The sequence below is a fragment of the Sorghum bicolor genome, chromosome 6 (assembly GCF_000003195.3).
Source record: "Sorghum bicolor cultivar BTx623 chromosome 6, Sorghum_bicolor_NCBIv3, whole genome shotgun sequence".
NCBI lineage: Eukaryota > Viridiplantae > Streptophyta > Magnoliopsida > Poales > Poaceae > Sorghum > Sorghum bicolor.
In genome coordinates this window covers 48,083,860-48,111,109 of record NC_012875.2, presented here as the reverse complement: position 1 = coordinate 48,111,109, position 27,250 = coordinate 48,083,860, and the positions used below count along the sequence as shown (strand labels likewise).

Below are 27,250 nucleotides of genomic sequence, written 5' to 3'. Positions count from 1 at the left end.
TTCAGCCCGTCGTGAGATCTAGAAACAAGGGATGCTGTCGACTTGTCACAAAGTAGTTTGCTCGGCTGATCCGTCGACCCAACGGAGCATTGCATTATTGCAACCTCCTCCAATAGAGAATTCGAGAAGCAACCTCTTCACCCGCATCTGCATCTGGTCCCCAAAAATACCCAATCGACCCACACTTATTTACTGCCCTCACTTGTTCATCATCAGTAGTGTAATGTAACCCCCGGGACGACAGCGATCTCCGGGCAGTAGTACTAGTAGTAGTACTATTCTAAAACCCGGGCCACCAAAGTCGCCCGCTGCACCGGCCGCAACGGAAATTTCCAGCCCATTCTCCCGTTGAAATCCCAGCCAAATCACGCGTCGGGGCGTCGCCATAATAATCAAGCAAGTGGCATCGACTCTACCTGCTCTCATGCTTAACTTGAAGCTTAGTCGAGCCAGGTCTTCCTAGTCAAGTCTTTGTGTCACCGTCCTGCTCTCTGCAGGCACTGTACGCTACGGGATATCCTTCTCAGTGCGACGACCTAGCTTGTTATTAGTTTAACCAACTCCACTGGCTGTAACTAAGCTAGTAGTGTCTCTGCTAATTGCGCCCGTGTTTACAAAAAGGAAGCAGCGGTAGTGTCTGTGTGTGTGTGTGCACACTACTCCTGCCAGCGCCAAGGCAAAGCCTCCTGCTCGAGCTTGCAGAAAGAGCAGTGTGTCTGGCTCTTGCTCTGTTTGTTTCTTTCCTCGCCTGAGTCCTACGTACGTACTTCAGGAGAAATGAGGGTAAGAAATCCCAGATAGCTAGTTCCGGTCTCGTCCTTCATAACCACTAGTGAAGTTGTTCTGCTTCTTTTTTGATCGTTGGAAACCTTTATTTGCAGAAGGAGATGATCATACGGGTGCAGACGACGGGCTCCGAGAAGGGCCACAGCAAAGCTATCAAGGTGGCTGCTGCAATCTCAGGTAAAAACAGATTTTTTTTAGTCGATTCCCTCTTCTTTTCTCAGGAAATAAGTTTAGTCGCCCAAAAATTTGTCCTACTGGTGACGATGGTGACATATATGCTTTGGATGGGTGTGGTGGGTCGAGCAGGGGTGGAGTCCGTGACGATCGCCGGCGAGGACAAGAACCTGCTGCTGGTGATCGGCGTCGGCATCGACTCCGACCGCATCACCAAGAAGCTGCGCCGCAAGGTGGGCCACGCCGAGGTGGTGGAGCTGCGGACCGTCGACGCCGCCGCCCTCGCGGACGACCTCGTCGGCGGCGGCCGCGCCATCGCCGCCGCCGACCACGCGTACCGCTACCACGCGAGCCCGAGCCCCTACAGGCATCACCACCACTCGGGTGCGCGCGACCACTACTACGGCGGCATGGACCACTACTACGCCGGTGGCGGATCCGCGTACGCGCCGCCGGCGCCGCCGCCGCTCTACTACGGCGGCGGCGGCGGGGGATACCCGGCGCAGGCGCAGTACGAGCAGCACGACTACTTGTACCACCCGGCGGGCGCCAAGACGCACACGGTGGTGCACCACGAGTACGCCAGCGACCCCAACGGCTGCTCGATCATGTGATGGCGCCGTTGGTGTTTCGATCCTGTGATCTGGGAGGTAGGTGACCCTGCATGGCATGGCCACCTGGTGTCGACGTGTGTTCGTGTCACACGTCGGTGCGGTGCAGTGACTTGGCGGGTCACTCACATGCAGACACTACGCGCGCTACTTTCTGCTTCTGGTTCTGTTCTGTGTGACCAGTGTACAGCATAAGCAGTGCATCCGTGGATGCGTCAATCTGTGTAGTGTGTACGTACGGTGCCAAGTGCAAGCTTTTACTGCTTGATTGGGACGAACTAATTGAAGGAAGAACATGACCCTTTTTCTTCCGGTCAGTTTGTAACACTATTTCTCCCGTTCTGTTGATGAAAAAAATGCATGTGATCTGCACGTTCTCAAAAAAAAAAATGTGTGCACTGTGTAACCTCTGTCACAGCGAAGCGGAATAACTGCATCATATCCACTTAAAAAATAAGTTTCTTTTCATCAACACGCCATGACACACGTACATGCATATCCACTTGTGTTGGAGCCAAAACGAAAATACAACTGTACACAGGCAAAGCTTAGGAAAGGGGAGAAATAACAGGGCGCACTCAACCCATAAGCCGACTTTTCATTTCAGTTATCACTAAAAATAAAAAAATATATTTTTTGTTATTCTAGATCAAATTATTTTCAATTTAATTAAATTATAGAGAAGAGTATTGGAATCTACGATGTACTCTAGCTAGTAAAGAGAGTAAATTACAAAAAAAAAACTCATAATTTGTTTCTACAACCTTAGAATAGAAAACAACCCTCCAAAATTTCACTAAAATACAGCAACCCTCGGCTGTCTCCTGCCTAATTAGAAGAATACATGTTTCATCCAAAAAAAAAATAGAAGAATACATGTTTCATCCAAAAAAAAATAGAAGAATACATAAGAGCATATTTTATATCGTCTCCATTTTAGTCGCGTTATCGTCTCTGTCCTTCGTCGTATGCAAGATTTTTATTTTCATGTGCACCGATTCTGATAGCATCCGCTACACAAAATGCTGCCTTTCGTATCCCCTCGCAGAGTCGCAGAATAGTTTTCTGGCCACTTGTTCTATATATATATAGTACGTACTACGTCAACACCACTGCTATGTCATGGAGAGGAGATAAGCACGCTTGCTCAGTTAGCGGAACCAACCAAAGTTTACAAGTCAATTCTTTCAAGCTCCCACAAAACCGTGTCCTCGACCTCGAATCGAAGTATAAAATCAAACATGCTGACCCCACCTTTCTACTAGTACAGTACTAGTGTACGTGGTATTTTCTTTACGCGTATAAAACGATGACGTGGTCATGACAAGCCCTCGCTTTCGCCAGCCCCGGAGACGTCACACGTAGGGCGGTTTGGTCAGATTTACGGCATCCGCATCCACCTCGCACCAGCTGATCTAATCTAAAGATTCTTCTTGGCAGCCAAGCCCATTCAACGGACTTGTCTCGCGTATATACAAACCGAGATAGGAATAATACAACAAACATGCCATGGCGGTCAGTGGGCAGATGGATTGAATGGACGACCCCGGCCATGCTTACTTCCCTGGCCGATGGAAGAAAAGCCAAAGTTAACGACGCAGAAATGTGCATCTTGGGCTGAATACAGGATTATCATCCTACGGTCATTTGTGCTCAAACGAATTGCATCTTAACAAATGGCGTTTTTTTTTTCATTTCGCCCCCACACGGTGACGGCGGTACGTAAACCCAGGACAAGTTTTTGTCCTTAGTTTGTGGGGCCGTGTGGCTGACGAAGATAAAGCCAACTGCTGAACGACTACCCAAATCCTAGACCATGACATCAACACCAATGTTCGCGATTATTCTTTCAGTAGTCTAAAAAGTTACTTTATTTGCATAAAGCTGGGCTATATTTGAGATTGCATTGTTTGACTCTGGGAACAAAGTCTGCGACGTCTAGTCACCATCTGAATTGCTCTGAACTTTGTTTAGCCTCTGCTGAATTCTTTTCAGCCAAGTGTCGCCTGGAGCAGGTATGAGTTTACTAGTCTTAATAGTCAGCGTAAAAAAGAATTGCGATACTCTAGGCTTGTTTGGTAAAGCTAGAGTTTTTAAAATTGGCCATCTCTAGCTCTAGAAATTCCTGGAGCTAGAATTATGAATACACGATTGAAGTGGAATTATGAATACACGCTTGAAGTAGAATTATGAATACACGCTTGAAGGTATTTGGTTAACAAATTAAATCTTGTTATTATTTATATTAAAGAACACATTTCTAACTGTTTTATTTTATTTTGCAAACTCCAAATCATACATGGATCTTGAAGATGGGGTCCTATATATGCTACACAAGTATTTTTTTTTTCAAGAAGAAATAGTGTTTTCCTCTTACAACATTTCAACATCACCATCACCATCACCATCAAAAATATGGGAGGTAGTATATATGAGCCCATCTAACCTGTTTCTGTTTCCAGTATACGTCTGCCGGTACTCTGAATGTACCATCTACATACCTGGAGCAGCAGAAACATTCTACCACCTGTGTCCTCAGCATATCACAATTGGGCTCTCTTTGAGGTGTTGCACCGAGTGCACACTGCACAGCCATGAGGGTAAGAACTAGTTTCTCCTCAAACTTTCAACTTCTGTAGACGATGCTCCTGTCTAGCACCAACTAATAACACCTTGATTTGCTAAAATTTACTTGTTCAGAAGGAGATCATCATTCGAATGCAGCCAGATTCGGACAAAGGCCGTGCCAAGGCTCTGAAGGTGGCAGCTTCAGTGAGCGGTACGCTACTCCTCCTCCTCCTCGCCCTTCGTCAAGAAACCAAAACCAGCCCCAATTTGTTGCGCAACAATGACATGGAAGCACGCGCGCGTGACATGGTCGTCAGGGGTCGAGTCGGTGACGGTGGCCGGCGAGAGCAGGGACATGCTGCTGCTGATCGGCGACGGCGTGGACGCGGGCAAGCTGACGAGGAAGCTGAAGAAGGAGGTCGGGGAGGCCGACATCCTGGAGCTGCGGACTCTGCCGGCCACGGGCAGTACCAGCAGCGCGCTGGCACCGGGCAGCAGTACCGTCGTCACGCAGTCCGCGTACCAGCGGCACGCCGCCACTCCCGGCCGGAGCGTGCCCGGAGGCAGCCGCATCGAGTGCCCGTTCGCCGCCGCCGCCGCCGCGCAGTGGCCGGGCGAGCACGGCAGGCAGCAGGCGGTCGGCTACTACCACCGCCGGACCCCGGGCCCGGGATACTACCACCAGCAGTCGTCGCCGATGGTTGGGCAAGGAGGATACGGGTACGGCTACGCGGGGGGCAGCAGCTTCGCGCTCGAGGTGGCGCGCAGCCACCCCGCGAACTACTCGCCGATGATCGCGCGGCACGACCGCCCGGGCAATGCAGGCGGGCGGCGAGAGCTCGGTGGCGGCGGAGGGCCCAACTGCTGCTCGATATTATAGCGCGTTTTTTTCATTTGCCTTTTTTTTTGCTTCATTTGCCGTGTTATTATTTATTAATGGCAGATGACCGAAAGATGTACGTTGCGTGTGAGCTCATGATATTTGCCGATTGAGAATCGTAGGTTGCTCGTGTGCATAGGCAAGCACTGAGAGAAACTGATTATGGTTCTGTGAATTCCTTTTTCTCTGATTATGGCCTGTTCGTTTTCTAGCTGTCTCATTTCCTCATCGTCCCGGCGAGAGATTTCCCCAACGTCCCGTCGAGAGGGGAAAAGGGTTCGTCCCGACGGGTGGCGATTGTCCCGGCGTCGCGGCGAGCCTCCCTCTCATCTGCCATTTCTCAAGCTCTTGAGGTATGAGTTCGCCAGTTTCTCCCTTGAGTTCTTCGTCACTCTCATCCCCCTTGTCCACCGATTATAGATCTGTATTTCTTTGTTTCCTAAGGCCCAGCGATGCGCGTGGGGCGTTGCAGTGGGACGACGAGGACGCGTGGGGGTGTGCTGTAGCGGCGGAACAGTGAGTGGAGCTATGGTTGCAGGAGGGTGAGAGTGTGCGGGGTGAGCTGTAGCGGCATGACGGCGAGAGCTCGCAGGGCGAGCTGTAGCGGGTGGTTTGTCTGACGAACTGTGGCGCCTTGTCATCAGATCAGCCGCACCCTCACCGCGGCCGCGGCCACCCGCTCCATTGAGGCTGCCGATAGCGCCGTGTTGAAGGAACGCCTTGTAGTAGTTGCAGAGAAGCGGATATGTATGCGATTTGTTGTCTTTCTATCATTTTCTTCCTCGTAGTAGTAAACTCGAATGGTCTGGTTCTGCTGGCCACTACGCTGCACCTACATGGCCCCAGTAGTAGCAGACTAGCAGCAATGTTGTTCTTATGGAGTACGTACTAGGCTACTACTCTAGTAGCACGGCTGTAGTAGTGGTTTTTCTCTGAATGTCAGTACTTGGAACATTAAGTCCACTTTGTGATTGTAGTTGCTTGATCTCTGAATGTCTAGTTCCAGAAATATATTAATCTACCTATTGTCCATTGATGCTCCTGCACGAGTGCTCTCTGATTTGATGTTCAGAGAAAAAGTACTACCACAACAACAATAACTGAATGATCTATATAGTCATAGAGATTTCTTCTTATATCTGTTATTGTTGACGAGGAGTCGATTGAATTCTCCTTATAATATTTCGTGAATTAAGCTCTGTTTCTATAAATTTTAGTCATGTTGCTTTCATTTCTTCGATCTGATTACAAATTGATCTAGAGCATGAAATTTTAGTTTGTCCTGTGCCACTGTAATTTGACTATAATGAAATTTCTCTTTCCTATGAACTGTGACATCTCTGTTTCTGTTGTTGCCATCTAGGGATTGATTGAATTCTGCTGGTATTATTTTGTGAATCAAGCTCTGATCCTGTAAAATTTACCCATGCTGTTTCCATTTCTTTGATCTGATCCAAATGAGAACATGGGAATGCCGCTTTTTTTGTGTTGTGAGACTATGACTGAACCAAACTTTCCCTTTTGAATCAAATACTAATTAAACTGATGGTTTGCTGAACCCTTGCAACCATGTTGATCCTTTAATGATATGATCTGTATGTGAGATCCATCAAGTAGTAATAATACTAGTACTTTTCTAATAGCAAGAGGCAAATCATTTCTCCCTTTCATTACGTAGGTGCACTTGCACGACAATGCTCAGTATTTAGCTCTTCAAAATTGATAGTAGAGGCAGAAGTGTGCTTCAGTATTGCCGTTGTTGTGTCGTTTAAGCTTTGTTCCCTCATGCAAAGCTAACTTATGCTTTACATACAGTTTACTACCATGTTTCAAAGATTTTAGTGTACATCTTTAACTTTTCACAAGCAATTATATAATCTTTTGTGGCTTGTGAGAGTTGGTAGGAATGGAAGGACTTAACGTAATAATGTTATCTGTGCTAGTCTCAAGTTTAGAGGGTACTACAAGGCAATCAAACTACTAGCATTATGATTTTTTTTTCAACTTTATTCGTTTGTCTCTGCACTCATGCTATGACAATTTTGGATTAGTAAACTGTGATGCAATTCAAATTGATGTTTCACAACACCTTTATTTACTTCTGTGGCTATGCAGATTTCTATACATGAAAAGGCATCATGTTCATCAATTTTGTATTTCTTCTGTTAGAGGTAGGGCTGGATGGTTCTATGGGATACTAACTACGTAACATGTTCTCGCTGAAACATTGTGGGAGCTACAACTTGTCTATAGTATTTTTCCCCTATATAATCACCATTTTGATCCAAAATTTCATAACAAGCAGAGATTTGAGCAATAACAAGTTGCATGGTTCAATCCATTACCAGCTGCCACCTAATCTCACTCATTTGTATGTGTCTTGTGTCCCTCCTAGTATATTTGTTATGTAGTATCTGGCGTTTCACTATAAATGGTGATGTAGGAATCTGGGTAGCAACAGTTTCAATGGCAATCTTCCATACTCAATAAAAATATGGCTTCGATCGAATACCTATAAGCTGTTAACCAGTGCAACATTACCTTGTTACGTTTTATTTGCAGATTATATTGTTATATGATGCTAGAAAAATATAATTCATTGAAATTTTACATGCAGTAATCTCAGTCACAACTCACTTTAAGGGATTGTGGTGGTCCCTCTTCTTGTTTCTTTCACCATCAGGATGATGGTGGGGACTAGACGAAGGAAGCTGTTGCACTGAAAGATTTTGCAAAGAGGTCAGTACAGAAAGATTTTGGTGATATCTGATTGCCCAGGCATCTAGTCTGGGCCTAATAGTTATCATTTGTGCCAACACAAATCAATTTTCTTTCTTTGTCCTTTCATAGAAAAAATTGTATCTTGTGATTTGTGCTAACATATTTTTAAATATGTTAATTATGTTTTGTGTTAACATACACCTCTTATTTTTCTTTGTCCTTTCATAGAAAAAAATTGTCTCTTGTGATTTGTGCTAACACATTTTTAAATTTGTTAATTATATTTTGTGTTATATACACCTCTTATTTTTATTTGTCTTTTCATAGAAAAATATTGTCTCTTGTGTTTTATGCTAACACATCTTGGAATATGTTAATTGTGATTTGTGTTTTTGCATCTTAGAATCTGTTTTCACATCTTGAAATTTTCTGTTTAATTATCATTTTTAGGCAAAGTACCATCTGATCATCACAGTGTTGTACTATGAGATCCTGAACTCATCTGATCATGCCTGCAACTTTGTAAAACAGGTTATATATTTATCAGCTTATATATTCTTGTATTTTCTTCTGTGTTGTCACTGCTACTTTTCTATAATTTTAGTGGGTTTTTACAGTCTGTATTTTCTTGTGTAAAATAAAGGCAACTCCACCATGAAACACATGGTGGAGTGGAATGCTATGGATTTGAGGTGCTTAGAGATGGAGTTGGGGTTGGGAAATTTTAGTACCAAGGAAACACAAGTGATTTCCTGGGACTTTATTATTTTAAATACCTAAGGAGTACTTATGAGTTGATAAGTTTGCCTGGGCACCTTTATTTGTGATTTGTGTAAACACATTTTTTTGTTTATTGTGTTTTGTGTCCACCCACACCAATTTTTTGTCCTTTTCCTTTCATAGAAAAAATGTTTCTTGTGATTCGTGTTAGCACAACTTTTTCTTTGTTTATTGTGATTTTTGTCCGTCCACACCTCTTTTTTGTCTTTGTCCTTTCATAGAAAAAAATTGTTTCTTGTGATTTGTGCTAACACATTTTAAAATCTATAAATTTTGATTTAGGTGCTAGATGAAATGATCATGTAGCTGCATAGTTTGTAATGAAGCATTGAAAATTGCACTCCTATTATGTTGACTTTACATCGTATATATGGGTGTAATTTTTATATGTGTGCATTGTAATTTATATATACATGCAGTATAATTTTTACATGCTAGTCTGATTATTTTTCTATGAGTTTCTAATATGTTCCAACATTAGTTTAGTGTAGCCTCCCTGCATTCAAATATATTCTAGTTTAATAACAACCTTATTTATGTTGGCATTTTTAAAACTAAGCACTTGGCATAGAAAATGGTGATCGAGCAGCATGCCAGGGCCATTTGTAGGTCTGCAAGTACTTGTTCTTATCCTTGTTCTTTCATAGAAAAAAATGTTTATTGTGATTTGTGCTTGCACACACATCTTTGTAACTTGTGATTTGTGGCAACACACAACTTAAAAGTACAATCACTCTTGATTTGTACTAACACATCTTAAAATCTATTTATTGTCATTTGTGGCAACACAGACCCCCATAAACTCACAATTACACTCTCAGTCTCTCTCTGTGTCCGTGCCCCAGCAGTAGCTAGCCAGAGGACATCCAGAGCTCTATCCTCTCTCACTCATCATTATTTATGCATACGCTGTTAGATGAAACTTGACTAGACTATTTCCTTACCATGTGATCTATTTTGCGGTGGAATTTGTGCAAAATAGCTCTATCCTATTATTTTTGTTTTGTGCATGATCTTATCACATTATAATATGTTGTGTTTACACTTGAGTCAACTGCTGGAAAAGAATATAATGTTTTGATCTGTTTTGTTTTTAAATTCAGGTGCCAGCTACTATCAGATTTGCATTAGAAGGAGAAATGCCGCCCTATTTACTTGTGAAGGATATGATTTGGCAAGTAAGCTACAATATCTAATATTGCATTTTTAATATTATAAAATGCACTTATTGTAATGTGCAATTTTTTCATTATCGTTATGTAATTTATATTATGTTTTTATTTTTCTAAGTGTGTTTGGCACCATGAATTGTAGTGTTTATCCTGTTCTCTGCAATGCAGTAGGGGAAGAAACATGGAAGAAAAATATAAAGTAAGCAGAGGCAATATTTTGCTCATCTCTCTGTCATTGTAACTGATGTCGGATAGATTTATGAACATAGAATTTGCAAATGCATTCTTTCCGCCCAACATCTATTTGAACATATATAAACTTCCTACTCCACTCTTAATTTACATGCATTTAGAAACAAATGATATGTCTATGTTAAAGTTGGAGCATTATAAAGAATCTGTGTGTAGTTTTAGTATCTTGCTTGAATCTATGCTGGTTCCAGTATATTGTTGTGATCTATTTTTATCGTTAATCTCATGTGCCACCTAGACCTACTATGAATTCTTGGCATAGGAAATGTCAACGAGCGACATGCAAGGGTCATTTGGAGGTCTGCAAGTACTTGGTTGAGGAACTAGGATGTGATGATCCAAATATGGTTGCAAGTGGAGGCTCATGTGAAGGATCTTTTTAGGTCTTTTGTGCTTATAGAAATTGTATGCTCCCATATGAGTACAATTTTGGCACCTGGTAGTGTGAGATATGTAAATTATATTTTTATGTTTTTCTTTGCAGGTGCAACACCGTTTGTGGCCTGTTTGCACAGTCAGCCTGCTGGCAGCAGTGTGTAGATGTGTCATCAATGTTTTTTGTTATTCTTGTGTGGTTGTGTTCCAATTTGCCATTCTTTCTATGTACACCATTTTGTCCTGTTTAATTGTATTGTCAACAGACTCCTCATTTATGAGATGGATTTTGTATTTTTATATATAAAGTATAATTGCATTAAGAACACATACTATTTGCACTATTTGGTGTGTGCAATTTTTATATTTGTGTTTTGTAATTTCTGAAGATCATATTCATTGTGCATTTGTTTACTGAGAACATCTCTTTATGTGTGTGTAAGGAATATTATAGATTTTCCTTATCTTTTGTGGTCAGCCGTTGGTTTTTGATCTAAAGGTGGTAGAATCATGTGTTACAAGTACTTAAAACACACATATATATCCTAGATGGAAATCAAGTGTGTTTTATATGAAGCCAACAACTGAGTGCTAGCTTCACCTAAAACACACGGATTTGTCTATGATGAAATTCATGTGTTTTACTTGTAGCCAACAACCGAGTGCTGATTTCTAGTGAAACACATGGTTGTGCAGTAGACAGACTCTTAATGTTTTTGTCCTCTTGTAAAGTCAGCCAGGTCAATCCCCTGATTATCAAACCCTAACGAAAAGACAAGACATCGGTTATATGTAAGCCAAGTCGATCCCTAACAAAAAAACAAGGTCATTTTGATCCATTAACATTTGAGTTTCTGTTATTATATAATTCTAATTCATCGGCTACACTGTGCATATCACAGAAATTGAGTAAATAAATCTTAAAAAACTCTAAAGTATTATGTCTCATCCTAACATGGCAGTTTTTGAGCATTGTAGAATCGTAAGTGTGGAAATATGGTAATAACATGAGGATACCAGCATACGATATGTTTTGGATGATCTGTCAGAGACAGAGTCACAACTGTCCCCACCAAATAATACAGAGTTTGCCAACGAGTTACCCAATCAAGTCGCACACAATCGGATGATCCACCAGGGTCATACTATCCTCACTGGATAATAAGATGCTCGCTAGTCACTAGTCACTGAGATAAAATCACTTCTCTATAGGAAACAGCACCACTGAACGATCCACCAGGGATTAACTCTATCGTCTGGTGTATGTTCCAATGCTGATTTCAGCCTGTTCCTTGACCAATCTAAATTCTTTGACATCCTCGACTTAAAAGCACCTCAAAGGAGACTTGACGGCCCATCCTACCTTTTTTTTTTTTCATTTTTCTTCCTTTTCATTGACATTTTTAAGGTCTTCTTTACATTTTTCACCTTTTTTGTCATGAAAATAAATAGCCTTTTTGAAACATAATAGTACCGACACATGAGTTTACATATCGGCGCACAGATCCGTATCTCCATGCGCGCACGTGCTTACACACATATTCTGAAAGTTGACAAGTGCTGCCTGCTAGTAAATTAAATTTATCGTTTTTTTTAAACGAGCGTAATTAAGAGAATGAGTCGACATAATCTAAAAAAATACGAGACAATTTGTTCTTTTCAACAGTGGAAGTGTGGAACCTATATATGCACCCATGATAGGCAAAGATACTACTGTACATTATCGAATTCTAACTTGGTCGAACTAAACAGAGATACTACAATACAACCTATGCCGTCACTTGGGCTCACAATCCTCTAAATCCATTACTGGCTTTATTCAGTGGCCTGAGCATTGTACAAAGGGTAGCAAAGCCAAGGCTCGCCAAAGATGCTGATCTGCCACTGAATCCAAAACTGCTACCATCCGTTCTGAAAATTCAAAATTGGAGCAAAGACAGGCTTGAGGACTGGACCAGGCATTAACCCCCCAACCTAGCACTAGCAGCATGGAGCGTTGCTGCATTGGGCCGTGTTTAGTTTTCGAAGCGAAAAATTTCGCGACACCGTAGCACTTTCGTTTGTTTGTGGTAATTATTGTCCAATCATGGACTAACGAGGCTCAAAAGATTCATCTCGTAAATTTCAACCAAACTGTGCAATTAGTTTTTATTTTTATTTATATTTAATACTCCATGCATGCGTCTAAAGATTAGATGTGACAGAAATCTTGAAAAATTTTAGGTTTTAGGGTGGAAGAAGGCTTGGTTTAGTTCGCGAAAAATTTTGGGTTTCGCTACCGTAGCACTTTCGGCTTTATTTGACAATTATTATTCAATTATAGACTAACTAGGATCAAAAGATTCGTCTTGCAAATTACAGGTAAACTTTACAATTAGTTATTTTTTTTATCTATATTTAGTGCTTCATACATGTCCCGCATGATTCGATGTGACGAGAAATTTTGAAAAATTTTGGGAAGTAAACAAGGCCTAAACAAGACCTTTGAAAACGGAAGATGCATATACCCATCACTATTCCAGGTTGCACTGCCAGTGCCACTAATCAGCTGCCAGTTACTACTGTGCACGCATTCTCATCTACTGCACCTGCACTCATTAAAAAACGAAAGCCATATGCTGCCTCTGCCACCGGTCCTGCCACATGCCGGATCTACCCGAGTCGACCGTTCGAAATCCCTCCCCAAACCCCCCCACATACGGCACGCCAAAAGGAAAATTGGAACTGAAAGTTGCAGTGCGTTCCATGCAGTCCAGCGTTTGAAACTTTGAATCCACCACGCGACTGTGACTCCGGCCCGCACGCACGTGAGCGCTCGACACCTCGGCCCAGAAAGCCCCGAGCGGTAGAGATAGGGCGTTGACACACGTAGCGATCCCACCGGCCACCACCACTGCGTCGTGTTCGGCGGCCCGCAGCGGACCGCCTGACGCGCCTATCTTTCAGAGCGCCGCAAGCACGGTCACTCGGTCAGTTAACTCGCTGTTAGTATAGCCCCCCTGTGAGTTTGAAATATTACGAGCGGCCCCCCTGGGGAGTTTCCGTTAAGAGCCCCCCGCACCGCCCTCTGCCTCGGGGTCGGAGCTTTTCAAACGCCCCTGGCTCTGTGGAGTGTGGACCGCTCGTCCTCCCTGCCGTTGCGATTGCGAGCGCGTGCGCGGAGCCGAGCTGCGTGCGATCCGCGAGGAGCGGGAGAGGACGGCGGACGGAGTCGCCGGCGCGAGAAGGCGATCGACTTCGACTTCGACTTCGCCCACCCGCTCCCGTGATGAGGGCGATGGCCCCGGCTGCCGCCGGAGCGCACGACGTCGGGATGGCGCTGCGCAAGGCCGAGGAAGCCGGTGAGTCGACTCACAGTGCTCCCCGTCCCCGATCGCGCGTGCGAATGGCGGAATGCGGGGGAGTGGGTGTTCGTGTTCCATTCGCATTTGCTTTAGTTCTATTGTTCTGCCTCGTCGTGTCGTGCGTGCGGCCGGGCGGGCGGTCCGCGCTCGCGGCGCTGGCCACCGCGTGCTTTTTCGTGCTTCGGTGGTGGCGAGCTGAGCTGCGCCGGCGGCGGATGTGGAGAAACTTGGTCACGGCATTTCCACGGCTGCGGCTAGCAAGTGGATTAGTGCTGCACGGGAGTGTAATTACTGTAGGGCTGCTGATCGTACGTCTCTGCAATTAAGCACACTGCCTCCCACAAAAGGCAAGCAATGCGTATGCAAGCATGCAAGGGGTGTACTGCATTCACTTAACACCACGCAACATTAATTTTCGATCTCTTCGATGTGATCCGGAGTGGATTGTGATTTACTTGGTATAATACAGTAATATTTCAAAATTCCTTACCGTTACTCTCCTGGCTACTGTTTCTCTATTACAATTTACAAATGCGGAAATGCGACCTCTCTGATCTGTTGTTGACAATGCTGCCGCCACTGCAGCTGCGCGGAGGTGCGAGGCGGCGCGATGGCTGCGTCAGATGGAGCCCGCGGCGGCAGAGTCCCTTCCGGAGAGGCCATCTGAGGAGGAGTTCTGCGTGGCACTGCGCAACGGCCTCGTCCTCTGCAAGGTTCTCAACCGCGTCAATCCCGGTGCCGTCCCCAAGGTGCGTGTCAGATGCGCAACAAATCGTGGAGAAAATGTCACTAATTTCGTGTCAGTAATAACTTATCCTCCCTTCTTTCTTCTTGTGCCCGTAGGTTGTGGAGAATCCTGTCATCACGGTTCAGACGTTCGATGGCCCAGCACAGTCTGCAATACAGTACTTTGAGAACATGAGGAACTTCCTTGTTGCAGTTAGTGCGATGAACCTGTTGATGTTTGAAACCTCTGATATAGAGAAGGTAAATAGTTGGGTTGCATTGATCCCATCATTGCTATATATACGTGTCATGAAAGTCTTTTATTATTATGGGCAGTTTGATTTGCTACACTGTAGGGCTTATTAGGGGTCAGCTGAATTGTTTTGTCCATTTGGAAGAAAATAGGTGGCTGTTTCTCATGAAAACTGTAGTTATTCTATTTTTCTTACCCGAGTATTATACAGTGAATCCATATATAGGTTGAATCATTCAATCAAGAAAATCCCCATGATGCCGTTTGCTAGTTCATAGTAGATGCGGAATTCTATCTTATGATTTCACCTTTCTGTTTAGATCAAACTCAGGGTTATCCTCACTATGTTAAACTAGTCCTATCTGAATCCACCATCTATACAATGCTTACAGGGAGGTTCGTCAATGAAAGTTGTCGACTGCATACTCTGCCTCAAGGGATACCACGAGTGGAAGATCTCAGGTGGCATTGGTATATGGCGGTATGGTGGCATCGTGAAAATTGCATCCTCAAGTAAAAGGCCTGCTTCACATTTAAACAGAGGTGGAGGCTCAGACCAACAAATGCTGGAATTTGTGCATCTTCTCTCTGAGGTCTCTCTTGAGGAATCAAGAGTTGAAGAAGCTCAGCATTCTCTTTTTCAGCGCTTTGTTCTTCAAGTTGTACGAGCATTCCTTCTGGAATGGGGTGAAGCTGAAGATTTACCTCTAGATGATATGGTAGGTGAGTTCTGCTTAGTTTTATATTGTTGTGTCCCTCTTAGTAGATGTCAGGATGATGCCGTTGTTGACGCCAAACCTTGACCACAATGACATTTGGATTGAACTTTCATATGGTGGTGAATTTTCAGGTCATTGAAACAGTACTCGAACAAGCTTGTAAAGAATTTACCATTTTGCTCGCTTCTCACAGAAATCAGGTACTGTATTGTTGATAAAAGATGGAATATTTAATTTCTATTGCTTGCATTTCTTTGTTATGATGATGTAGCTCCTATGCACATAATATTGACACATATATTTCTTTCTCGAGAAAAAGCGTTTACAAAATTTAAAAATAGTCTTGTCACTGGTAACTATGAAAACTAAAACATCCATGACAATAGATTATTACTTACTTTAAGGCATCCATTTCTAACAGGTCAGGTCACTTCTAAGGAAGATGATGAAGGATGACAATGGAACTCTTTCTAAAATGGATTTGATCCAAACTATTTCAAAATGCCTGAAGGAGAATAGTGAGTGCATGTTCTCTTCATTGAGGGTACCTCGTGGCAGCCATGAACACTTGGATGGTGAGGGATTACTTGAAAGCCAACAAGAAGAGCTGGAGGTAAAGATCATGCCAAAATTATATGCGCCAGTGAGCTTGTTACTTGGCAATATGTCGAATGCAGAATCAGAATTATTAATTGTTTCCTTGTAGCATTAACAAAAATCTGATCTACTGTCAGCTGCATGCTTCATATACTAGGAACCCCTTTTCTAGTTCTCTAATTAAATGACCTCTGTTTGTTCTTTGAAACTGAACCCTTTTTTAACAACACAACTACTCAAGATATGAAACTACAGTAATTGTAAAGCCATGTGTGCATTGTTGCACTTTACTAATTTAGTTTATTGACACTTGAAAATTCAGAAGTTAAAGATGTCTTTCAATGAAATGAAGCTTCAAGTTGAATCGACTCGTGCTGACTGGGCGGAAGACTTGAGGAGGCTAGGTCGGTACTGGATTTGGAATTGAACTTAACATTTAACCTTTAGTTCTGTCATCTCTGAAACAAACATTTTGAAAATGTAGAAAGCTACTTTGAGGCTCAGAACCATAGTGCTTACCGCAAGTTGCTTGAGGAAAACCGTAAGCTTTATAACCAAGTACAAGATCTTAAAGGTAACATGCAGATTCAATTTTTTTAATTTCATTTTACTAGTAGCAAAGATATTTGGTTACTGACTATCCCAGAAAGTACATATTGTCAGGTAGCATTAGAGTTTACTGCAGAGTGAAACCTTTCCCAAAGACACAATCTGATCAAAGGTCTACTGTTGATCATATTGGGGAAAATGGAGAAATCCTGATTGTGAATCCTCAAAAGCAAGGGAAGGATGGACGGAAAATATTCACATTCAACAAAATATTTGGACCTAGTGTTTCACAATGTAGATAATCACTCTCTCATAATTTTCATTGTGTATTTTTTGTGCCTACTCTCAATCTGCCTCATGTTTCTGACTTTTGATTTTTTTTTTTGTAACAGCTGAAGTTTTTGCTGATACCCAACCATTGATTAGATCTGTTATGGATGGATATAATGTATGCATATTTGCATACGGTCAAACGGGATCTGGGAAAACTTACACAATGGTAATTCTTCATAGGAAAAAAATTCTTAGAACTTCATTAGTATTTTTGCTTCAAATGATGACCTTTGTGTGGAAAGTTCAAATCAGGGGCACAATAGTGTAACAAGATAGTAGACTAGTAGTTATCTTTGGGTAGAGAACTACAACATCTTCTTCATAGAAAATATATGTTTTCATTGCATACCATCAAGTTTATTAACTTTCATAATAAGTTATTTTGTATGTCTTATTCAGAGCGGTCCAGATGTAACAGCAGAGGAAACCTGGGGTGTAAACTACCGGTCGTTGAATGATTTGTTTGGAATTTCTCAAACAAGAGCCGATTCCATTACATATGATGTTAAAGTTCAGATGATTGAAATATACAATGAACAAGTGAGGGATTTACTAATGACGGATGGTGCAAACAAAAGATATCCTTTTTTATGTTAAGTTATATTATTATTTCTGAATAATAAATATAATAATATGAACAAAGTTGTCATAGTGAAAATAGTAACTGATATGTATTTCATGCTGAAAGACTCCCTCTATTTAACATAATATGAAATACATTAATTTGCCTGACATTTTTTTTGCTTTGCACAAAAGTTTGTTTTCATGCATTTTCTTCTTTATTTCCTTAACCATGAAACACATTAGAGATACGCAATAATTCTCATGTAAATGGACTAAACATCCCAAATGCAAATATTGTGCCAGTCAAGTGCGCACAAGATGTTTTGGATCTGATGAAAGTTGGCCAGAGAAACAGAGCAGTTGGATCAACTGCTCTTAATGAACGAAGTAGCCGCTCACACAGGTATTCTTGAACTCATGCACCATACTTCGGCACAGAATAAGGTCATATAATCTGTAGTCTTCTTAAACTTATCTTAGAGATACTCTCTCTTGATTTATCTTTTTTTAGATAATGGAATGTAGCATCCGGCATCATTCTAGAAATAAAAGGTCATCCAAAGAACGCAAAGAACTGCATTATCTCATTCTCCAGTTTATGCATTCTTTTGGTTTATCTGGATGGTATACCTAGTGTCACTGTATTGTTGGTAACTGTATTACTTTTTTTTAGTGTGTTGACGGTTCATGTACAAGGAAAGGAGGTAATTTCCGGCTCAATTCTAAGAGGGTGCCTGCATCTAGTGGATCTCGCGGGAAGTGAGAGGGTAGACAAATCTGAAGCGACTGGAGAAAGACTAACTGAAGCCAAGCACATAAACAAATCGCTATCAGCTCTTGGTGATGTGATATCTGCACTTGCCCAAAAGAGTTCTCATGTTCCATATAGAAATAGCAAGTTAACACAAGTGCTGCAGGATGCCTTAGGTATTGTTAAAAGCCCTTGTATTGTTGGAGATGCTGTTGTGAAAAATACTTTTCTAACCACTTGTTTCCCTGCAATACAGGTGGTCAGGCAAAAACATTGATGTTTGTGCATGTGAACCCTGAAACAGACTCTTTTAGTGAAACAATGAGCACTCTCAAATTTGCTGAGCGTGTAGCTACAATAGAACTTGGTGCCGCCCGTGCAAATAAGGAAGCAGGCCAGGTCAAAGACCTAAAGGAAGAGGTATGATGTTGTTTTATAATAATTACCAAATACCATTAGAACCTCGATTTCGTAACTCAATAGTATAAGAATTATTTTTGTCAGATTGCCAAGCTTAAATTGGCATTAGATGAAAAGGAACATGAAGCGGCACAGTTTAAAGATCTTGCTAACCGTGTAACTTCTGAGATGAGAAATGCAAGAACAAGATCACCTTTAACCGCCAGCATGTCCTTGAAACCTGAAGCTAGTCAAGAATCCAGTGTAGACACCTGTACAAGTGAGGTATTTTGTTTCTCTGAAAATTCTTATGTTTATTTTTCACTACGATACTCTTACAGTTTTTTTGGAGTTGCAGCACAATTGCTCACATCTTAAAAGATACATGTATGCATCATCCTAAAGATATAACTTGGCTCATTGACAGATAAGAAGTTCATCATCTGGCAAGCAAAGAAGGTTCCGTTCACCATTGTCAGTGAGAGAGCTAGATGATAAGTCACCTGTCATCACCAGGGAATTGTACCTGAGTGCGCGAAAGTATAAGACTCCATCTCCTCCAGTTAGAAGTTCCCTCTCTGCTGAGAGAGGCAGCTTTGCCAAAATCGTGGAGAACACTGGAAGCATCGACTGCACACCTATATCGAAGGTCGAAGTGCCTCCAAAAGTATTGTCCAGCAACTCGAAGAACACACCTTCATCTGTCCTGACAGTTCAGAGTCTACGGAAATTCCGGGACTCTGAAGAGAACCGAACCAAAATTCCGCCCATCCGGCAAAGCATGGTGAAGAACAGGTCTGAAAGCACACCAAAGGCTCACAATGAAGAGAAATCGGCAAACAGACACTCGGGTACCAAAGTGAGGTCAGAGGTCAGGAGCACGAGGGACTCATCCGAAATCGAAAACGAGTTTTCAGGCGATGAACCCACTTTCCACTTCAACCGAAAGGCGAAGAAGTTACCCACACAGGTGACAAGACAGTCCCAGAACATAGATATCAGGTATGGTTCACCAGCTATTTCTGTGTTCCCTCGTAGTTACTTCATTTCACTACTTTGTGTGGTTACTGTGATACACTTGACATGTCCCCAAATGCTGATTTATAGTAGGCTATTATAGACTGACAGGTGATGAAACTCACATACTTGTTTTTTCCTTGCAGTGTCAGGGCCTCTGTCCGGGAGATGGAGCCTCTGACCGAAGGAAGGCAACGCCGAAACTGGAGCAAGCCGCCATACGCCGAGAGGACCAATGTGCCGTTGCCGGACATCCGGCGCAGCGTCTCCCTGCCGCGCGGGAAGAACCTTCTTGCGTGAATCTAGCTAGTTTCGTCAGCCAGGCAATTCTTTCATTGGTTGTTTGTTATCCAGTGGACTGTGGTCCGATCCGTATGTAGGCTCTACGGCCGTGTAGAACACTTCATCAGGATGGCATCACACAAGTCGGTCGAGTTGTTTCCACGAAGCTCCCGTGAAAACACAAAGTTTACTCTCTTATGCGCGATGTAAAAATGTAGGGGGTTAATGTTGTACTGCAGCATCTCGTTCCAGCGGCGATTGAAAAACTGAAGGCACTGCTTCCTATCAATTTTGTTCTTTATATTATTATTAATATAGTAGCTTGCGTTGCCATGGAAGAAGTCGTGACTTATTTTTGAGGGCCCATAAAAATATGCTAATACAGATTAAAGTTCAAGTTAGTAAGGAGTTAGTTAAAGTTAAAGTTGGTTTATCTGCTGATTATTATGAAGGAGACCAGTGGCGGACCCAGGATTTAGTGAAGACTAGGGCCAAATCATAGCGGCCAAAATCCAAAAGCTATAGCCTAAAGTATAGTCTATTGAACAACACTGCGTATGTGTTCATATTTGTTTATCGATTTGAATATATTTATATACTCATATTCTAGATCTTACCACGCGAAATTTTTTCAAAGAAATTCATATTTTTTTAAAAAAAATATTACTAAAATGCCACTAGTATAGTATATATAATAAGTATAACCTCATACTCTATGTATGTATGCATACTTAATATACATATCATCCTAAATGGTCTAATATAATCACATACTTCGTCTATATACATTTCGTCCGGTCATATGCACCCTAAATATACAGATATAGACATAGGAGTAACTACACGATATATCACATATTAATAGTTCGCGTAATTTTTTGGTTTTTGCTACTATAGCATTTTCGTTTGTATTTGACAATTATTGTCCAAATACGAACTAACTAGGCTCAAAAGATTCGTCTCGCAAATTACAGGTAATCTGTGCAATTAGTTTTTGTTTTTGTCTATATTTAATACTTCATGTATGTGTCCAAAGATTCGATATGACGAAAAATCTTAAACAATTTTAAAAACTAAACTAGGCCTCAAGAATTGCTCCCAAAATTTTTGGGCCACAACTAGGGCCATGGCCCTAGTGGCCCTAGTTCTAGGCCCGCCCCTGAAGGAGACCCCTCTCAATTTTCAATAATAGTCCTTGTCAGGGTTTACATAGATACATTTATTTAGTTTGAGTTTAGCAACAAAGTGCTTAAGTTCACAGGTTGATTAGGATATGTTTTTAATAAGGATGTTTCTACAATTATAACTACATCAATAATTTAGTGACGTAAATCTTTATTTTTCAATGAGAGATCAATGGTTCTCATAATATTGTATTTATTATTTGTTGTTACTATTTTTAAGATAAAAAAAATCAGAAACGAAGGAATGTATAGAAAATCATTTCCAAAAGCCAAGTGAAAAAAAACGTAAAAGTTACAAAAGAAATGGAAATAACTATCAGAAATATGCAGACCAAGGATAAGAATAAAAACTAAAACAAATCAAAACATGGAGAAGACGCAAAAAATGTAAGACAAATAACCGGTCACAAAACCCAGGCCTTGTTTAGTTCCAATTTTTTTTGCAAAACAGGTACTGTAGCACTTTCGTTTGTATTTGACAAATATTGTCCAATCATAGATTAACTAGGCTCAAAAGATTCGTCTCGTCAATTCCGACCAAACTATGCAATTAGTTTTTATTTTCGTCTATATTTAATATTCCATGCATGCGTCTAAAGATTCGATGTGACGGGGAATCTGAAAAATTTTACAAATTTTTTTGGGAACTAAACAAGGCCCAAGTGGAAAGAGAAATAGAAACAACCTTCAAAGTGAAAAACAGAAACAACCCACAAAAACGAAAAAACCAAGCACAACGGTAACAAAAAGCGAAAATAAATCATAAACTTGAAAGCCGATCATAACAAAAAAAAAGAACAAATCGGAAACGTGGAGGAGACAAAAAAAAAGAGTAAGACTGGGTACAAGACAAAAAATGGATAGAAATTTGCATCTATTAATATTAAGGCACTATGGAATTTTGAAGAGGCGCGAAACGGTTATAATGGCAAAAAAAAAAAAAACTCCAGCACTACCCGCTCCGTTCCCAAGTCGCGACGCCGCAGGCCGCAGCCAACGGACCCTGTCCTCGCAGCGGCGCGCTCCGCTCGACTCTCCCGCGCCGCATCTCCACCTTTCCTCTCCGGCTCCGGCCCCGTCTTCAACGGTGAGAACGGCGCATTCTATCCCATCCCCTTCCCCTCCCCTCCCCCCACTCCTCTCCCTTTGGCATCAACATTTTTTCTTAAACCCTAACCGTGGGTTCTGTTCTTGATTGTGATGGGATTTTCAGTGAAAAAGGGAAGCTGTGCTAGAGGGGGCATGGGGAGAGGACGACCTGTACCAATTGGATCAGGGAGGATCATGTAAAGGTGCGTGTGTTCTTTTGGATGCATTCTTATACCTAAACCCTAATGCAGTATCCGTTGATTTTGCTGAACTTTCAAACAAATGGCGGTATCCATTGCTTTTGCGACAGGTAGCGCCGGGAAGTTCCTGTCCCTTGTGGTGAACCAAACAGCACCTTCAGGTCCAGGATTTGCTTGCAGCACGCTACAGTCAATCACACCCAGGCTATGGAGGAGGCAACAGCGGGAGAGCGGAAGAGGCTGCGCGAGGGCGACGCGGTTACTTCCGCCGCGGCGGCGGCGGCCAGGGACCCTCAGTACACATACCTGTCTATCGCCGACGCCCTCAAGGTTCCCGGCGTCCGGGTCTGCATCTTAGCCGTCGTCTCCGAGATCGGCACCGCCGTCCGCAGCCGTGGCACGGGTGAGCCTCACTCTCAAGTCTCAACCCCTCCCTTCTCTCCTTCGGCGCACCTGGCGTCGGCGTCATCTTAGGGTCTATTCGGATTTTAGCAGGCTGAGAGTTGACGGTTTGTGCTTAAGCTGTTGCAGGCTGTATGCTTCCTTCTTCAGTTATTCTTCAGTCTGATTCACAAAGTGTTCACCTAGGGTTTGTTCTTGATGGCAAATGCTGTGGAGCCACGGTAATTTGTGGGGTTGCGTTGTGATCTTTCCCTGTGAAATTAGAGAAGTGTATATTTGAAATGATTTGTTGAATAGTGTTGATTATGATTAGTTCTCTGCTCAAATTGTTGGTTGCTTGTTGTGAGGGGACACATGCTTTAGCTCGTGTGCTTGTCCTTAGATCGCCTCTTTTGCAACTTTTTGCATTTTCATTTCTAAGTCTCACTTTTGATACTCAAATCAATGCTAGAACCCTTGGTTATGGCTATAGTTTTTGCAGATTTCACTCTTACGTTGAGGATTGTGGATCAATCACGCCCGGCTGGAATCTCTGCAACATTTTTTGCTGAGGACACTGCCCTATTGCCCTGTGTTAAGTCAAGTGGAGATGTGATCAGTCTCCATAACGTCACGGTACAGCATAAAACTCTATTAAATTGTGCCATTCGTCACTGGATATTTCTCAGAGCTATAAACTTCCACATACCTTTTTATGTGTGGTTATTTAAGCATAACACATTTGACAACACCTCGTTCATGCCTACTTTGATCTGCAGATAACAATGCATGGGGAGTTCTTTGTTACATTTAACAAAAAGTTTTCTTCATTCGCGCTATTTGAAAGCAAAGTATTTGCTGAGTGCAGCCCATATCAGTCTTCTATGAAATATCGTGGCAGGATAGATGACAAAGAACTTTTAACCCAGCAGAGAACATGGCTTGCATATAATCTTCTAGGTGACTCCTTATCGATAAATACTTTTGATGATTTATTTGGTCCACCCATATGCATGATATTTTCTGTGGTGCCTTATTTGTGCTCATTCCACTCCATTTTTATGTGTCAATGAAATATCATGGTGGTGAACATGTTCTTATCCAAATGAGAAGCCAGCCTAGCTATCATACTTTTTTTGGGCGGGGGGGGGGGGGGGGGGGGGTGAAAGGCTAATTCAGTTTCTGATTTCTTGGTCCCACCAATTAGCATGATTCGCCTGAATTTATGTAGGATCAAATAGTATACTGCAGCCATTCTATTTATAAACTCTTCTTACCCAAAGGAGTCAAGTATTTTATAAATTTATGAGTGCAACAGAACTTTCATTATCTCATTTTAGTCCTTAGTTAAGGAGGGTCTCTGCCTGCCTTTCAATCAAACACAACAAAAGTTTGAATTTTCTGTCTACAATTGTTCCTATTTTGTTAGATTGTCAGCTTATTGCAATGAACTCATATTACTTTTTTAACTACCTGCTCTCCCTACAAGTACAAGCGATATACTCTATTCTTTTTCTTTAGGATATATACCTTTTATTATAGCATGTATTCTGTGTCTATCTTTGTCTCTGTGCAGAGATTCATGAAATACTTAACTAGTATGTCCCTAACAATGCCTCCAACAACTTTTGTAACATCTGTTTCTATCTAACTATTTTGCACCGCAGGTCTGAAAGATCTTGAATTGCAGTTAAGGAGTTTAAAGTCTGATTCTACTTTTGATCTAGTATGCAAGGTTAGTTCTTTATTCAATCATATTGAAACTCAAGACTTATTTTGGTACAGGGAGTGCTCCAAAAATTTCTCTCTGCCTTCTTGTAGGTTGTTCATGTCTGTGAAGATAGTGGCAAATGGATTTTTTATGTTTGGGATGGAACTGACACCCCTGCAGCTGAGTTTCAGGCAATGTAAGATTATCTGTTTATTTATTGTTTCTAATAATTTTTTCAGCAGTAACTAAGAAAACCATCTATGCAATATAGGATGGTGCTCAAGTGTTTTTGAAATACTGTTGCAGCTTTTAATCTTTATTTGGTTGTTCTTATATGGTGCACTGAACTTAAGCATGGTCAATAGAAAGAAAATAAGTCTTATCTTAGAAAAAACATTTGCTGATGTCAGCCACGTCACTATTTTCACTAAACTTATCTGTTTTATTTGGTCTCCTCTCTGCTATTGATTGGTGAACATATAGTTCGGATGCTGAAGCAGTTCAATTGCCCCCTCTACTTGAAGGACCACCTCTACACAGGGAGGTTTTGTGCACAATGCCATGTGTAGGAACTGTTCTGAGGATTTATTCAAACAGGTTTATCAAGGAAGTACTACACATGCAAAAGGGTATTTATTGGGCCAAGTTCTGCAACATTACTTGCAAAGAAGAGTTTGGCATATGGAAAGGCATTTTGCTGCCCACTAGTAGAGTTCGCCTTTTATCTCATGAAGATGGTAGCGTTGTTGATCGTCTGAAGTAATCTTCTTTTCTGATGAAATTTTAATGTTCTTTGGACATTATATGAGTAAATTTTAGTATTTTACCAATTGCATGAACACCTCCAGGATGTATGACAGCCGCAACGCCAACAAAGTTCACTGCCAGCCGATGACAGGCTTCCCCTCTAATGTTACTGGTATAGAGTATAGTCCGATAGTTTGCACAGCTACTCTGAATCACTGATGAACATATTCTCTTTCATCGTTCTGATCATGAATTTAGCTTCTGATTTAGCATCTATAATTGATTAAAATAGCAATATTTAAGTTTGTTCATCAGGCCTTATCTTCATTGTTACCTGAATAAGTGTATAATATAGCATCCCTCTGTTTTATTTGCATATGAATGTTGTTGTGCATAAAAACAAACCTCAATATTTTTTCTCATGTGGTATGTATATATGGAGATCTAAATGGAGCACATGATCTTGTCAAAGTGCTTGTTTACATGTATTATATTGATGATGAAGCGCTGCATAAAGTTGTATTGCATTTTGCTGCCATCTGTTGCCCACAAAGGCTTTGCCTCATGCCAACTTGTTATCAATTCTGTCAGGTGTAGATGTAGAATATGAGAAAGAAGGTTACTCAACGTTAATGGAGTCTTTAACTCATGATGAGGTATTACTTCTTTCCCATTTTTCTCCAGTTATTTATTAGTTTTATTTCTGTTTTTGATTTTGTCTAATATTATCCAACACCCCTGAGAACATGCGAGCATGTTTACTTTAAGTTGTATCTCAGTGATTTATCTCTTCCTTTTCAAGAGAAAACTATATATTTTGCTTCCCTAATTAATACAGCTTCAATATCTCCTTTTTCTTTGTGCTAGGTGACACACAAAGCGAAAACCTTGGTCCGTGTTGTGGGAGCATTTCCATGTCAACCCAGTGTAGTCCGTTCGTTGCTTTCAACTGGTACATATACTATGCGGTTGACTCTTGAGGATCCTACAGCGAGAATCCATGCGTTAGTCCATAAGGATGAGATGGTAATATTAGTAAATAACCCTTATGCTTGATTTCCTTGTCATAGTCTACAGACCGTCCCAGGTGTCCACATTCATCACTAGTGAAAAAAATCAGTGTTGGTGGTAAAAGGGTTATGGATGCTTAAACGTCTGAATCCTTGGCAGGTCAAATTCTTCGGTGGTTTTCTGACAGCAGAAGCGGTAATAAAAAAGATGAACAAGCTACTGGGCTACCCAGAACCAGAAGACCACGAGGAAGGTGTCCCCTTGACTAGGAATCCACCTTGGATATGGTGTTGCTTGAAATCATACTATAGGGACAAAAGCGATATCTGGGGCAGCAGAGCGTACCAAATCTTTGCCACAGAGATCAAGGATTGAGTGGGGATGCTGCTTGAATTTGCAGGAACAACTATGCAAACGAATCAAACAAATGTTGTGTAGTATCTCTATGTGCTGCCAGTGCTCTCATTGGCATTTTGCTTGGAGGGGGCGTTTTGCAAGGAAGCACGGGCGCAGGGCGACACACTTAGTGGTAAACGCTACTATTGTCAGTGCTATTCCCTTTATGTAATGTAGTTGCAGTGCTGTCGCTGGCCATCTGGTTATGTACAATCAGTGAATACTGTCCAGAACACTGGTGGCATTCCGTAGTAGTCTGTATGTGCCAATTGTGCGCCTGCACTCTATCTTATGAAATGTTAGTGCACACATCACCATCTTTTGGCTTGGAACGTGGCAAGAACCCCTTGTTCGGCGCCTTACATTTCTGCAAAATGGATGTGTTTCTTGTGAATTTTTCTGCGCGTTTGCAATGCTGCAGTTTTCAGTTTCAGAATCAGAAGCTTGTGATGGACTGCTCTAGCTAATTGCTATGCTGCGCTTTTGCTATTCTCGCGGTTGGTCAGTTATATTGTTTGTTCGAGCCGGGGTGTTATCAGGGAGAATTTTGATCCGGTCAGTTATATTGTTTTTTACCATGGCTTATCAACTAAACAAACAAGTGTGTGTTGGTGAAGCCCTCATGGGCTTCGTTTCATGACAAACGAGGTTTGCGATAGATGGCTGATTTGGGGGCAC

The 27,250-nt window shown here is 41.8% G+C and overlaps 4 protein-coding genes across 19 annotated transcripts; all 4 read left to right on the top strand.

Annotated features, from left to right (window-relative positions):
- Positions 471-1,961, top strand: LOC8058670. Its single transcript, XM_002447951.2, has 3 exons — positions 471-783; positions 882-963; positions 1,093-1,961. The coding sequence occupies exons 1-3, from the start codon at positions 778-780 to the stop codon at positions 1,572-1,574; spliced, it is 570 nt and encodes a 189-aa protein (XP_002447996.1). The 5' UTR covers positions 471-777; the 3' UTR covers positions 1,575-1,961.
- On the top strand, positions 3,934-10,535 carry LOC8058669 (spidroin-2). 14 transcript variants are annotated; one of them, XM_021462477.1, is made up of 8 exons: positions 3,934-4,171; positions 4,272-4,350; positions 4,457-5,372; positions 7,637-7,758; positions 8,191-8,271; positions 9,624-9,698; positions 9,835-9,891; positions 10,207-10,535. In XM_021462477.1, the coding sequence occupies exons 1-3, from the start codon at positions 4,166-4,168 to the stop codon at positions 5,017-5,019; spliced, it is 648 nt and encodes a 215-aa protein (XP_021318152.1). In that variant the 5' UTR covers positions 3,934-4,165; the 3' UTR covers positions 5,020-5,372; positions 7,637-7,758; positions 8,191-8,271; positions 9,624-9,698; positions 9,835-9,891; positions 10,207-10,535. The 14 variants fall into 14 exon arrangements, with proteins under 14 accessions (XP_021318152.1, XP_021318153.1, XP_021318142.1 ...); XM_021462478.1 differs by lacking the exon at positions 9,835-9,891; XM_021462467.1 differs by having other exon boundaries at positions 9,835-10,535.
- Positions 13,398-20,188, top strand: LOC8058628 (kinesin-like protein KIN-14F). The gene is made up of 17 exons (XM_021462440.1): positions 13,398-13,660; positions 14,249-14,412; positions 14,507-14,650; positions 15,035-15,361; positions 15,493-15,561; positions 15,783-15,974; positions 16,281-16,362; positions 16,443-16,532; positions 16,622-16,801; positions 16,900-17,006; positions 17,240-17,418; positions 17,643-17,807; positions 18,078-18,331; positions 18,412-18,575; positions 18,660-18,839; positions 18,982-19,556; positions 19,718-20,188. Exons 1-17 carry the CDS (start codon positions 13,588-13,590, stop codon positions 19,869-19,871), a joined length of 3,099 nt encoding a protein of 1,032 aa, XP_021318115.1. The 5' UTR covers positions 13,398-13,587; the 3' UTR covers positions 19,872-20,188.
- LOC110436174 (protection of telomeres protein 1b-like) lies at positions 21,972-26,966 on the top strand. 3 transcript variants are annotated; one of them, XM_021462535.1, is made up of 12 exons: positions 21,972-22,124; positions 22,251-22,329; positions 22,437-22,729; positions 23,210-23,343; positions 23,487-23,667; positions 24,375-24,442; positions 24,529-24,614; positions 24,902-25,177; positions 25,267-25,337; positions 25,757-25,821; positions 26,033-26,191; positions 26,336-26,966. In XM_021462535.1, the coding sequence occupies exons 3-12, from the start codon at positions 22,534-22,536 to the stop codon at positions 26,549-26,551; spliced, it is 1,452 nt and encodes a 483-aa protein (XP_021318210.1). In that variant the 5' UTR covers positions 21,972-22,124; positions 22,251-22,329; positions 22,437-22,533; the 3' UTR covers positions 26,552-26,966. The 3 variants fall into 3 exon arrangements, with proteins under 3 accessions (XP_021318210.1, XP_021318209.1, XP_021318211.1); XM_021462534.1 differs by having other exon boundaries at positions 23,201-23,343; XM_021462536.1 differs by lacking the exons at positions 21,972-22,124; positions 22,251-22,329 and adding an exon at positions 22,858-22,949 and having other exon boundaries at positions 22,593-22,729.

What these genes read in the sequence shown, in the direction of transcription:
- LOC8058669 (XM_021462476.1), top strand. An exon ending in GGTGGCAGCTTCAGTGAGCG is followed by an intron (nt 4,351 to 4,456) that starts GTACGCTACTCC and finishes CATGGTCGTCAG; the next exon opens with GGGTCGAGTCGGTGACGGTG.
- LOC8058670 (XM_002447951.2), top strand. An exon ending in GGTGGCTGCTGCAATCTCAG is followed by an intron (nt 964 to 1,092) that starts GTAAAAACAGAT and finishes TGGGTCGAGCAG; the next exon opens with GGGTGGAGTCCGTGACGATC.
- LOC8058628 (XM_021462440.1), top strand. Translation starts at nt 13,588, where the DNA reads ATGAGGGCGATGGCCCCGGCTGCCGCCGGAGCGCACGACGTCGGGATG. An exon ending in ATTTACCTCTAGATGATATG is followed by an intron (nt 15,362 to 15,492) that starts GTAGGTGAGTTC and finishes GTGAATTTTCAG; the next exon opens with GTCATTGAAACAGTACTCGA. An exon ending in ACGGATGGTGCAAACAAAAG is followed by an intron (nt 17,419 to 17,642) that starts ATATCCTTTTTT and finishes ACCATGAAACAC; the next exon opens with ATTAGAGATACGCAATAATT.
- LOC110436174 (XM_021462534.1), top strand. Translation starts at nt 22,534, where the DNA reads ATGGAGGAGGCAACAGCGGGAGAGCGGAAGAGGCTGCGCGAGGGCGAC. An exon ending in AGCGTTGTTGATCGTCTGAA is followed by an intron (nt 25,178 to 25,266) that starts GTAATCTTCTTT and finishes GAACACCTCCAG; the next exon opens with GATGTATGACAGCCGCAACG. An exon ending in TAGTCCATAAGGATGAGATG is followed by an intron (nt 26,192 to 26,335) that starts GTAATATTAGTA and finishes AATCCTTGGCAG; the next exon opens with GTCAAATTCTTCGGTGGTTT.